At 42.6% G+C, this 13,198-nt stretch overlaps 1 protein-coding gene and 2 long non-coding RNA genes across 3 annotated transcripts; 2 read left to right on the forward strand and 1 right to left on the reverse strand.

Annotated features, from left to right (window-relative positions):
* Nucleotides 1-383: 383 nt before the first annotated feature.
* Nucleotides 384-3,478, forward strand: Ndufb3 (NADH:ubiquinone oxidoreductase subunit B3). Its single transcript, XM_038315613.2, has 2 exons — nucleotides 384-951; nucleotides 3,204-3,478. The coding sequence occupies exons 1-2, from the start codon at nucleotides 800-802 to the stop codon at nucleotides 3,358-3,360; spliced, it is 309 nt and encodes a 102-aa protein (XP_038171541.1). The 5' UTR covers nucleotides 384-799; the 3' UTR covers nucleotides 3,361-3,478.
* Nucleotides 3,479-8,285: 4,807 nt separating this feature from the next.
* LOC119803855 lies at nucleotides 8,286-10,610 on the reverse strand. Its single transcript, XR_005283755.1, has 2 exons — nucleotides 10,434-10,610; nucleotides 8,286-8,770 (listed from the first exon to the last, which is right to left on the reverse strand). It is a non-coding gene; the product is annotated as an uncharacterized LOC119803855 (long non-coding RNA).
* LOC119803854 lies at nucleotides 8,980-10,915 on the forward strand. The gene is made up of 2 exons (XR_005283754.1): nucleotides 8,980-9,387; nucleotides 10,112-10,915. It is a non-coding gene; the product is annotated as an uncharacterized LOC119803854 (long non-coding RNA).
* The last annotated feature ends 2,283 nt before the right edge of the window (nucleotides 10,916-13,198 follow it).

Below are 13,198 nucleotides of genomic sequence, written 5' to 3' on the forward strand. Positions count from 1 at the left end.
AGAGAAACCACGTCTTGAAAAACAGACGAGAGAGAGAGAGAGAGAGAGAGAGAGAGAGAGAGAGAGAGAGAGAGAGAGAGAGAGAGAGTAGTTATAGCATTGACTTACTGCTTAGAGTCTCATTGTCTTCATCTATAAAAAGTGTTTGGTTGTTTTTATTTTGTTTTGTTTTGGTTGGGTTTATTTGTTTTTGTAAGATAGAGTCTCTCTACACAGAGCCCCGATGGTCCTGAAATTCACTATAGACAAGGCTGGCCTAGAAGAACTCAGAGATCTGTTTGCCTCAGCCTTCCAAGTGCTGGGATTAAATTTGTGAGCCACCAGGTCTGGAGGCGGGGGGGGGGGGACTCTGTATTTTTAATTTAAATTCAAAGTTGTTTTAGAAGCAGTACAAGTTACTGCCTATAAAGTTCCATGTGCCAGGTACATGACGACTACGGGAGTGTTACTGTTGGTGTGTGTAGTGAGTGGGTATCTGAGCGGTAGGGCTACACACTGTTCTCAGTTCCATATTTGTGTGTGTATTTCCTAGCTGTGAGCATACACTAAGTATGTGACAGTATACTTTTTCAGTTCCATATTTGTGTGTGTATTTCCTAGCTGTGAGCATACACTAAGTATGTGACAGTATACTTTTTTTGGTTGATTTTTCTGGCCTGGAACTACAGTGCACCACTTGCCACTTCCTCCCAAGTAATCCTAGTATATTTTTATAGAAGCTCTCTACTCAGAATTTCACTTGACACACCCTCATCAACTTTGGCCTCTCTCTCCCTTCTTTTCCTTTTTTCCTGCAGACATGGCTGCTGGACACGGGCACGGGCACGGGCACGGGCACGGTCATGATAAACTGGTCCTTCCAGATCACACACAGTGGAGAATAGAAGGGACCCCGCTAGAGGCAGTGCAGAAGAACCTGGCTACCCGGGGGCTGAGGGACCCGTGGGCTCGGTAAGATGAGTCTAGGCGTGTCCTTCTTGCTCTGGGTACCGGGACAGGAACACTGGCATGTAACCTGCCGGTAGAGACGACTCAGCGGAGGCCCCTCCTTCCACCCTGTGGGTCCTGGGGAAAATGGCTCTGTTTTTTTTTTTTTTTTTCTTTCTCTCTTGAGACTGGATTTCTCTGTGTAGCCCTCTCTCTGTCTCCTAGAACTCTGTACACCAGGCTGGCCTTGAACTCACAGAGATCCACCTGTCTCTGCCTCCGCAAGTGCAGGGATCCCAGGCATGTGCCATCACTGCCCAGCCAAAAATGGCTTCTTAGCTTTAGTTGGGGTCTTACTATTTCATAAAATTTACGGTGTGAATCTTTTCCCTGTTTCTATTGAATTCACATCAGTCTTGAGATAATTTATGCCTTTATAATGATGAATCTTTTAGATCACATGTGATTTTTATGACTTTTTGAATTTTCAAGCATTATTTCCTTACTTTTTATACATATCCTGAACATTTTGTTGAATTTATTTATATTTCTGGTACTATCATAGGTGGTATTTTAATTCTCTATTTGTAGCTGTGTTGTTGACAGTTAAGATTGTAATTAATTTTCACATACTGACTTTTATATCCCATTTATTATTTAGCTAAATTTTTGTCCTAGTAAACTTTTTTTTTGTTTTTGGCTTTGTTTTTTTGTTTGTTTGTTTGTTTTTTAGAGACAGGGTTTCTCTGTAGCTTTGGTGCCTGTCCTGGCCTAGTAAACTCTTTTTTTTTTTAATGTCCTTTAAATTTTTCTTTTAATAATGATCATTTTGTCTACAAAGACAACATCACTTTGTCTTCCTCAAACTGTAAGCTTCCCTTTATTCTTGCGTGATTGCAATAGGTAACATGGAAAAAGAAACCAAAGAATTTTAACTTGTTTTGTTTTGTTTTGTATTTTTCCCCTGGTGGTTTTGCAGCAGAGTCTCACTAAGTCCCTCAGGCTGGTGTGAACAGTAGTCATGTCTTCCAGCCTCTGAGCGCTGGGCTGGAGGTCTGAGCTGTCACTTCAGCTTTTCCTGTCTGGCCCCATGGTCCCCGCTTGTTCCTGCTTCTGGTTCAGCCAGCACCCCGACCTCAGTCCCCTCGCTGGCTGGACTGAAAAGACTGTAGCACACCCCTCTCCTGAGAGCGTCTCTTTTCTGTTAATGTGCTGAGTTACCTGTGCAAACTTCAGATACTAAACCAGTGCTGCTCTTCTGGGCTGAGCCCTATTTCTTTGTCATACATTTTCTTTTGTTTTGTACATTGCTGGTTTTAATCTTCTAAGATTTTGTTCAGAACATGCATGCAACAGGCCCAGTGTGGTGGTGCATGCCTTTAATCCTAGCACTCAGGAGGCCGAGGCAGGTGGATTTCTGCAAGTTCCAGGCCAGCCTGATCTAGTTCCTGAGTTCCACAGCCAGAGCTACTTCTAACATCTTTTTGTAGCTTTGGCGTCTAAACTAGTTTGATTTATTTCCATATTTTCTAGTGAGGCAGATTTTTTTGGTTAATTTTTTTGTCCTCTATAAGGTGATTTTCCCCCACTAATTTAGATTATCTATACAAGAAGACATTTCTTCCCGTAGCTCTTGGCTTTGTGTTCTCCTTTCTGTTCAGCGTAGTCAGAACAACCAGAGCAGGAGCTTAGTCTTCTGAAGCTCAGGCTGTACGACAGGGAACGGCTGTGAGCCCTGGCGTAGTAATGCCAGCTGTGCATCCTTCTGTGCCAGAGTAGATCAGACATCAGCACACTCAGTATTTATGACGATATTTTATATGTGAAACTTGGTCATGTATTCTTAATTCTACTCTGCCAGAAATATTCCTACTATGACTCACAGTGTTAAATGCTCCAGCTTTGGACCAGGTGTGGTGGTGCATGCCTGGAGCTTTACATCTCGGGAGACTGAGGCAGTATTGCCACAGCTTGACCTATATAGAGAGATCCTGTTTCAAAACCAAACAAAGAAAACAGTGCCGGGCACAGTGGCTCATGCCTTTAATCCCAGGACTTGGGACACAGAGGCAGGGAGATCACTGTGAAGCCACCCTGGCCTACAGAGTTCCAAGAAGCCAGGGCTACATAATGAGACTCTGTCTCAAAACAAAACAAACAAACAAAAAAAACCCAAAAGATACTAATGTAGCATTTCAGTATTTAAGAAAGAAGAACATCCAATGTATTTGGCTCAGTGAATTACATGTGATTGACATTGTTCTCCTCTCTTCCAGCAATGAGGCTTGGCGGTACATGGGCGGCTTCGCGGAGAACATCTCCTTCATGAGTGTGCTGTTCAAAGGGTTCAAGTGGGGATTTGCTGCGTTTGTGGTCGCGGCAGGGGCTGAGTATCTCCTGTCCTCCCAGAACGGTGATAAGAAGCATCACTGAAGGCAGCATGGGATCATTTCCTGACTTCTCTCTCGTAAAAATAAGATTTCCTCTCTCTAGCATCCTTGGCTGAATGTTTGTTCTTGAAAGAATGGCTTAATAAAGTAAAGAAAAACTTTGTTTTGTCTTGTAACTCTTAAATAAAATTGGAAAGAAAAATATAATATATGTACCTGTAATTTCAGCTCTTGGAAAGCTGAGGCGGGAGGATCATGAATTCAAAGTCAGCTTAAGCTACATAGGAAGGCTGTGGCAACAAATAAATAAGATAAATATGCATGTGTGTGCACGCATGTGTGTATTGGATTTTGTTTGGAATGGTGGGTGTTGGGGGTACCATGCAGCAGACAGCCACTTAATTCAACTTAACAAATGTGTTTTAAGAGTGACCTACTGAATCCACTTAGCCTGCATGTGCATAGGTGTGGAGCTGTCCATTGGCGCTTAGACAACAGCAGCACCACCAATAAAAAACAAAAAACTGGGACTGTCTCTCCCCAAGTAAGCCATCAGTTGCCAATGCTTTCTTGGCTACGGTTAGAGCCTCCTGGGCCCCTCCACTATCCATTCCGTTTTTGTAATCACAGCGCAACACCGTATCTCATTCAAAGACAGCATTTCATCTCTCTTTCCTATCCTGTTCCTACACTCTTTCTGTCCCCTCTCTATGATGTTCCCTGAGGGGTGTGTGTGTGTGCGTGCGTGTGTCTGTCTGTGGAGTGTTTGATAAAGATGTCCCATTTAGGACTGAGCACTTAACACTTACTTATTCTCAGCATTTTGACCAATTAGTCATCTTTATATTAGTTACTGCTGGCCCCAAAAACTGACCAAGGTGTTTAAAAGGCAGTTTGACAAAGTGACCAATTAGCCAAACAATGGTAGCAAGTTCTCTGCTGGAACCTACGACCTGACCCATGGACACGACCAGGCTTACAGCACCAAGCCTGAATTCCCTCCTGTGGAGCAGGCCTCAAATCCAAACAAAGCAGTTGGGTGACAGCCATGCCCCCTTTACACCAATGGCCACATCTTATTGACCGGTCCATACAGCATGTAAGGTCCGGGGCTGGGTAAAACCACCATCTCTTCTCCCTCAGATATGTGCCTCCAGGTTTTTAAATCGGAGTTGGTCTTCCTGTTTAGAGGGACATACCACCGAACAGTATGTTTCTTCTAGTTGATGTATGCCTCATTTTCATTTTTCTTTATTAATCCTATTTTCTTCTTTTAATCCTCACTGTTGCCATATTGAGGAAAAACCTTGACACGTTTTAATAAATTGGACATTTTCCCCATGTTAGATCTTTAACATTAAGTCACTAGCTAAAATGAAGAGGCTGGAGAGAGATGGGCAGTGGTGGCGCACGCCTTTAATCCCAGCACTCAGGAGGCAGAGGCAGGCGGATCTCTGAGTTCGATCTACAGAGAGTGCCAGGATATAGTCAGGGCTACACAGAGCTACGTGGAGAAACCCTGTCTTGAAAACCCCTCCCCACTCAAAAAAAAAGAGGGAGAAGAAACCGGTGAGATGGCCCAGCAGTTAAGATCTTTGTTCTTCTGAGGACCTGGCTTTGAGTCCCGGCACCCCGTGGTGGCTCACAACCGGTGACTCCAGTCCCAGGAGGTTCGACACCCTCTGCTGGCCTCTCTGGGCTCCAGGCCCGCACATGATCCACACAGACATACGTGTCAGCAAAACACCTACACGTTGAAAAAAAATTGTTAAAAAAATATTTTAAAAAGTTTATTGAGAGGATGTATTCTTCCCTTGAGTACTCAAGCCAATTAAAGTCAGAACGAGCAATCCTAAATGAGGCAGAATTTCTAATAAAAGTCAAGTGGTAAAATGGAATCTTTAGAAACTTAAGGGAGCTGGAGAGATGGCTCAGCAGTTAAGAACATGCGCTGCTCTTCCAAGGGACCTGGGTTCAATTCCCCGCACCCACATGGCAGCTCACTACTGTCTGTAACTCCAGTTCCAGGGGATCTGACACCTCACTCAGACAGACATGCACACAAAAACACCTCTGCACATAAATAATAAATAGTTGGAAGAAAGAAACTGCAGTTAATTGCTAGCTCAGTTGGTTTTTTGGGTGAGCACTATCTTTCTTGTTTATAGTAGTTGGATTCTTGCACTAGGGTGTGGGGAATTCATTCACTCTGGCCTTTTCTTAATAAGGAACTAAATTCATTCATGATGGTTCTGACCTTATCTAATCTCCCAAAGACCTCTACCTCTAAATACTGAATGAAAAAAAAAAATAGAAAAGACACGATTGGTCCCAGGTTTTGGCACCAGATGAATGAAAGAATAAAGAGGAAATTTGCACCTGCCTGCCCCTAGGTGTGGTGGAGGAGAAAGTTTATTGTAGATAAAAGGGAGAGCATAGCCAGAGACAGGGACATCTGGGAGAGCCCAGAGTGGACTTGACCAGATGTTTTTGCTTCTGGCTGTTCTCTCCCATTTTCCCAGGGTTTGAGACTTAACAAATACCATCACAGTGGAATAAAGTGTCAACACGTTTTAGGGGAACACAAACGACCCACTGCATATTGATTAGAATAACTAACAGCAGGGATTATTTTCAAGAAACCAGCTTTCATCTTTGAAGCCCCATGGAGACCCGGAAATAGGAGCCTATTTTCACGTTGACCAAAGGTCAGAGAGTGGGAACTTACCTCTAGTCCCTTCAAGGTTATTGTGTTTCTACCTCAAACAAAGGTCCCACCTAGATGTAGAGCAGAGAGTTCTGCTCTCCCAAGGTTATTGTCAACAGGTGTGGCTAATAGCCAGACCCTGTGCTGCAGGAATAGAGAAATAGACTATTCATACCTCAAACAAAAGTCTAAGTATCCAACTAAGTTCCAGTTCCCGTTGTGGAGATAACTTGGGATTCCACCTAGGGAGTGGTTTGCCTATAGAACGTTTTGGTCTAATATGTGAGCATGACTTGTTTTGTTCTAGCAACAGAATGTTTAACTATGAATGTAGCCCGCGACCTTCAAATTGGTTGGTTCATTTCCTTGTATCCTGTTAATGCGGTCTTTTGTCTTACTCCTACCTTTTGGAGTCAGGGGTATTTTAAGCAGTCGGAAATTTAACGCAGATGAATTTCAGTACTCACTGGCACTCCCTCTTGATACTATCTTATATGTTTCTCCATTTTATTATTTTCATTCACGTCTTCATATTCTTTACTATATTTCTAAATCCCCATGCCTCTACCCTGGTGCGAGGTATTTTTGTTGAGGCTGGTCCCTGACAAAGCCCTTCTCTTTGTAATGTTTGAGCTTGACTTGATGGCCAGCAAGGCCCCAGGATCTGGTCTATTCCTAGCCTACTTTAACCATCTTTCCAAGAACAATAGATTGGATTTACTTAAGAAAATACATTACATTAATTGGTTTGATATTCTAATTATTTATATAGTCTGCTATGATGGGTTGATTTTGATAATTGCATCCTTGAGAAAAGGCATTTACAAGACAAGAAATATACATTTGCATTCTATTGTCTGAACATTGTTAATGAATTATTTTACATGATGAATATGTCACAATTTGAAATTAAGTAATGAAATGTTATTTTACTTAATGAAACTGTGTAATGTCTAAACATTAGACAATGCAAAATGTATCAAAACATATTGCACACATAAATTTGTATAATGATGTTTTTAGCACTTAAAATTGTAATTTAATTTAAAAGTTACATTAAAAGGAAAAATACAGTGCAGAGAAACAAACACTGGGGTCCCTAGAAATAAGTTGATTAACTCGTTAATAACTACATTGAGAGTATGTAGTCTAAAATTAATTGATTAAGACAAGGATTCACTATGTAGTTCAGGCTAGCCTCAGATGCACAGAGATTTGCCTGCTTCTGTCTCCCCTGTGCTGGAATTGGTCAAAAGTTTAAAACATGCCAATTAAAAGATAAATTTTGAGCCAGGTGGTGGTCTTAATCCCAGCACTTGGGAGGCAGAGGCAGGTGGACCTCTGTGAGTTTGAGGCCAGCCTGCTCTACAAAGTGAGTTCCAGGACAGCCAGGACCGTTTCGCAGAGAAACCCTGTTTCAGAAAACCAATAAATAAATAAAATAAAAGATAAATTTTGGCCTGGGTGATGACTCAGTCGGCAAAGGGCTTGCTGTACAATCATGAGGGCCTGAGTTTGGATCTAGCACCCAAGAGAAAACAGGCACGGTGGTGCGTGTTTGTTACCCCAGTGCTGGGGGATGGGATGGATCCTGGGGCTTTGCTGACCAGCCAGTCAGGTAAGCTCCAGGTTCCATAAGAGACCCTGTCTCAAAAAACACATAAATAAGGTAGAGCGATAGTGGAAGGCACCCAACACTGGCCTCCGCGTGTGCACGTATGGGTACACGCGTGACCACACACACGTGCATACACAAGACAAGCAAGTAGACCCGAGCACAGGGCCGTGTGCCTGTGGGTCTAGCTACATGAGAGGCAGAAGCAGGAAGATAGCAGGTTGGAAGCCAGCTTTAGTAACGCAACGAGACCCTGCCTTAAAACCTACTAGTCCCTCTCTAACCTTAAGTATCTAAGCAGAGGTTTAAAACAGCTGAAGAAAACAGAGCTCAAGGGGAGAGAGCCGTAGCTGCAGCTCGCAAGGCTCTGTTTCCCGTAATTGATAGGACGAGTGGGAAACAAGGCTGCGGGAGTCTTGAGCAACGCTACCGCCCAGCTTGATGCAATATTTATAGAACTCTGGAACAAAAGCAGAACACATTCCCAGAGTATGAGGGACATTTACCATAACTGATTAGATTTCAGGCTCCGTAGAGTTAAGATGATTGGAGTCGTCATACACGCAGCTCTGCAAAGACGAATGAAAAGCCACAACCGAAATCACACAACATATACTCTCGCACGACACAGGAATTAAACGAGTCATTAACCTCCGAAAAATTGCTCTTTATTTGGCAGCACAGTGATAATAATAAATAGTTCACTAAAAGGAGCAGTTTTAGGTAGCGTCTTTGGTGCTGTGTCAGAACACTGACCAAAGAAAACAACCCGGGCAGGAAAGGGTTTGTTTCATCTTATAGTTCCAGGTAACAGTTCGTCAATGGAGGAAATCAGGTCAGGAACTCAAGGGAGGAACCGGGAGGCAGAAAGTGAAGCAGAGGCCACGGAGAGACATGGGTTGCTGGCTTGCCCCCTACAGGTTGCCCAACTGGCTTTCTTATACAGCCCAGAGCCACCAGCCTAGGGTGGCATCACCCGCAGGGAATGGGCCCTCCCGAGTCAATCAACCAAGAAAATGCAGCAAGGCTCGCCTAAAGTCCAGTCTGATGGAGGTGATTCTTTAACTGAGGCTCCCTCATCTCAAACGATTCTAGTTTGGGTCAGGTTGACAAGTCTAATCAGCACGGACTCTAGGGAAGATAAAAAAATAGCAGGAGAGAAATGAGATAATCAGTATCCAAGTTCAATAACTGCAGGTGAGACTAATGTTTAGGGGTGAGCAGGAGGGAAAGACACAAATGAGCAATATGAGGAGAGAGAGAGAGAGAGAGAGAGAGAGAGAGAGAGAGAGAGAGAGAGAGAGAGAGAGAGAGAGAGAGAGTCCTAGAGAGATAAAACAGTGACATTTTATACACTTCTCTAAAACAAATTTGGTAGCTCTGGTGAAATTGACCCTGCTTTCTTTGTTCGTTTTATTTTCTTATGCTTAAGGGTCTTGTACTTTTGGTCATCTTCCTGCCCCTGCTTCCTGAGTCCTGGGATCACAGGAGGATGCCCACACACCCCGAAATACTATCGTTTTGTAAGATAGATCGCCAGGCTGGGGGTGGGGGCACAGCCGGGTCCATACGCAGTCCACTAGATCCAATCCTCAGCGTCACTAAAATCCAAAGATGCAGACGTTCACGCAAGCAGATAGTCCGAATGACCCCTGCATCTATTAAAAATGTTTGCATTTCGGGATAATTGTGCATTTGCTGGCTGGGTCAGGTAGAGGAAAATGAAGCGAGTGTTTGGCATATTGAAGGTAAGAATGATGGCATTTTTGTCTTTTGTTTTGTTTATCGAGAACAGGGCATTTTTTTTTTGTCATTTTTATAACATCTTTTCGATCTGCCGTAATTTTTGCTGAAAGTAAAGAATGAAACTTACATCCTGTTTCCCAAATTTGGAAATTTTATTTCTTGAATCCCCTAGCATCTACGAAGTATTGCATCATTGTCTCGTGTGTGGCCATTATTTAAATGAGTGTGCATTTCATCTGGGTTTTGTTTCTCAAATAGGACCAAAAACCATTCAAATAATGCTAATTACACGAACATGACTAAGCACCTCGTGAATGAGCACCACACATGATAACATGTAATGGCGTTATTAGACGTACCTTGTAGGTGGGACAAGTCCACAGAATGAAAGTAACAAAACCCAAAATGATTTGGCTAATAAGTTTCAAGTTAGATTTTTGAATACAGGTCTAATTTGAGAGCCCATAGAAACAATGTATTTGTTACCTTGTCTATCACAGTATACAGGACAAGCAAAACCATGCAGGGTGGAAGGAGAAAGCTTTTAAGCTTCTAATTATACTTATCTTCGTGTTTATTGCTGATGAATTAAATCTGACTGATTTTCTTTACAGCACTGGGGACTGAGCCCAGTGCCTCATTCTCTCTCTCTCTCTCTCTCTCTCTCTCTCTCTCTCTCTCTCTCTCTCTCTCTCTCTCTCTCTCTCTCTCTCTCTCTTATTTAAGGTAGTGCCTCGGCAGTTGCTCAAACTGGCCCTGAACTCCTGTCACTGGGCCGGTGGTGTGTTCCTCTGCCACAGTCTCCCAAGTACCTGGGATTACAACCCTATGCCACCAGACTGAGATTATTAAATAAACTCAAAATGGGGTATTCGCTCACAAACCAGATACGGAGAGCTCACATAGAATTTAGGAAGAGGCCTCTTGAGGGAGATGTGTCCTGACTGCCAAAGGAGAGTACAAAGGTCGTTCAGAAAACTGCCACAGGCTGCACTTCGTGTGTGCTAGGTTTGTGGGATTTATAATCCGCAGGTTTGAAATAACTCACCTTCATTAGGGACCTGAGCAGCTTCAAGAGATTTTCACAAAGAACCCAGTGACCGAAGCCAATACCCATGATACAAGAACAAGCAAACAAGGATAACTCAGCTGTAGACTCTGCCCGCAGCGTTGCCTGTGTGACCTCACCACGGGAAAGCCATCTCCTCCCCGTCCAAAGCACCAAGAAGACAGAAATATGGACTTGGACCAGGTGTCAGTGCAGGGAACTTTGCCCCAGGAGTGGACTGGTTTGGTAACTTAGCTCACAGCCGTGCTAAATCAGCATGATTAGAGCGACCTTAAACATGGCACCCCACCTGTGTCTTGCATTCCATTTCTACATGTATGTGTTTTCCTGTATGTTCATTAACATACAAAATATGAACTCATGTAAAGATTGCTTTAGACTCTATTAGAATGAATTTGCTTTACTGCATACGAGCGAGGGTAAACAGGGCCTTAATAATAAAAGAAATCCCCACATTTCAAGATTTTTATGCCTTTCTGTTTAATCTCTTTCACGTGCAATGAAATGAAGTAATTCTTTTGAAATATCTCACAAGTTACAAAATGAACTGGAAAGAATTTTAGTTGTTACTAAAGACTTAGGTTTCTGGGAAGGAGCATTGCAAAATAAGAACATTATGTGTACTTACCATGGAAACTGGGTCATTTGAAATATCATATTTTATCATGTTTTGCTTTAAAACTGAAGGAAGGACAGGTGGTGGTGGAGCACACCTTTATTCCCAGCACTCGGGAGACAGAGGCAGGCGGATCTCTGTGAGTTCCAGGACAGCCAGGGTACACAGAGAAATTATATCTAGAAAGAAATACTCTGCTTTTATAAGTGATACTGTTTGTAAATTATTAATTTGAAACACTGTGTAAAGAAAGGGGTTTGATATTCGTTGTAAATATGTCACCTACTTTATCTTTAATTTAATTTAACACAGTTGCAACTGAATTTGGAAAAAGAAAAGTATCTGACGCTTTCTGCTGACTCTATGATTAAAGTCCTATTATGAAACATATACATAAATATTTTAATTTTACAAGTTATCTTGTTTCAAAATTTCCACGTCAAAGACTAACTGTTCAGGGACGTAATCCAGAAGGCCAACTCCAGTAACTATAGCAACAACAGGCCTAAATATAAAGAGTGCTTCTGTCAGTAGAGATGAAGCCACCGTGCTAAGGAAGGATCGGGATTATAGGCTGTGGTGTCATCTGGACCTTAGCCCCCCATGTGTCAGTCATCAACACTACAGCATGAGGCCTGAGAAGAACAGACAGGCTTAAGATTGGACACTATAATCAGACAAGACATGTAACCTGTAAACACTACATAATTTTCTTTTCTTTTTTTCTGTTTTTTTTTTGAGACAGGGTTTCTCTGTAGCTTTGTAGCCTGTCCTGGAACTAGCTCTTGTAGACCAGGCTGGCCTCAAACTCACAGAGATCCGCCTGCCTCTGCCTCCCGAGTGCTGGGATTAAAGGCGTGCGCCACCACAGCCCGGCATGCCAGCATTATTTATTGCACTTGGAACACATCAATGAGCAAAGTTGATTTCTCGTCTCTGGATACTTACATTCTAGTTACATTCTAGTACAGGTTCTCTCTCTCTCTCTCTCTCTCTCTCTCTCTCTCTCTCTCTCTCTCTCTGTGTGTGTGTCTTCATATATTATTAGTGGGATTTGCACTACCTAGTAAACCTCAGAGAAATTATTTGCACACAAAGGATGTTTTGCCAACCTGTCTTTTCCAGGAACATAGATCTGAAATTGTGGTTTGAATTGGGGAAACCTGATTATACTTCCACTGCCTCCTCTTCCATTCCACCCTTCCCTCTTCCCAGTTTTCACCATGCTTCTCTTCTTTCCCCCACTCTCCTTTTTTTCTTCTTCCTTCTTCCTTCTCTTTCATCCTTCCCGTGAAACAGGGTCCAGACTTGTCTCAAACTCCATTGCCTCAGCTGCCCGAGTTCTAAGGTGATAGGCACGAGGCACGGATTGGGCTTTGAGGTTCAGTTGTTTGTAGGGAGTTGTAGAAGACTGAGACAACACATAGCCCAGCTGGCCTCAGACTTGCTATGGAGCCAAGGATGCTCCTAAATCGCGATCCTCCTGTTTCTACCTCCCAAGAGCTGGGTTTATAGGTGAGCAATGCCAAGCCCAGGTTTTGAGATTTGGTTTTTGACTATAATCCTGTCCTACAAATTGCACCTAACATTGTTCTATGCTAAGAAAACATCGTGTCTTGTCTTATAGGTTGGCTGTTTCCATATTTCTCCTACCAGATTATAAATCTTGAAAACTTCACCCTATTTAGCCTTTAACCTCCTACATACTAAATTGAACACGTTAAATTATCAACCAATGTCTACTGTAAATTTAATTTAAATCCTTAATGAACTTTAATCACATTTTTTTGAGACAGTCTCACCTTGCAGTTTAGGCTGACCTGGAACTTGTGACAGTTCTGTCCCAATTCTTGACAGCCAGAATTATAGGCATGAACCACCTTGCCTGGCTCCTAATTTTTATGATTATAAATTCTCATTGAAAAAAATGATAGGTAGTTGCGCTAATATTTTTACAATGCTTTGTGAAAAGGAGATCCTTCAAATATTTAGTAAGCTCAATCGAAAATGTTCGAAATGATTTTACTCTCTTAATGTTCAAACCAGCCTTTACAGGAGTGTAAATTCCTCTTATACTTGATGGCCAAAATCAGTCCAAGAAAGAAAGGCAGACAGCAGCAGCATCTGA

The sequence above is a fragment of the Arvicola amphibius genome, chromosome 18, assembly GCF_903992535.2.
Source record: "Arvicola amphibius chromosome 18, mArvAmp1.2, whole genome shotgun sequence".
Classification (NCBI taxonomy): domain Eukaryota; kingdom Metazoa; phylum Chordata; class Mammalia; order Rodentia; family Cricetidae; genus Arvicola; species Arvicola amphibius.

What these genes read in the sequence shown, in the direction of transcription:
- Ndufb3 (XM_038315613.2), top strand. Translation starts at nt 800, where the DNA reads ATGGCTGCTGGACACGGGCACGGGCACGGGCACGGGCACGGTCATGAT. An exon ending in CTGAGGGACCCGTGGGCTCG is followed by an intron (nt 952 to 3,203) that starts GTAAGATGAGTC and finishes CCTCTCTTCCAG; the next exon opens with CAATGAGGCTTGGCGGTACA.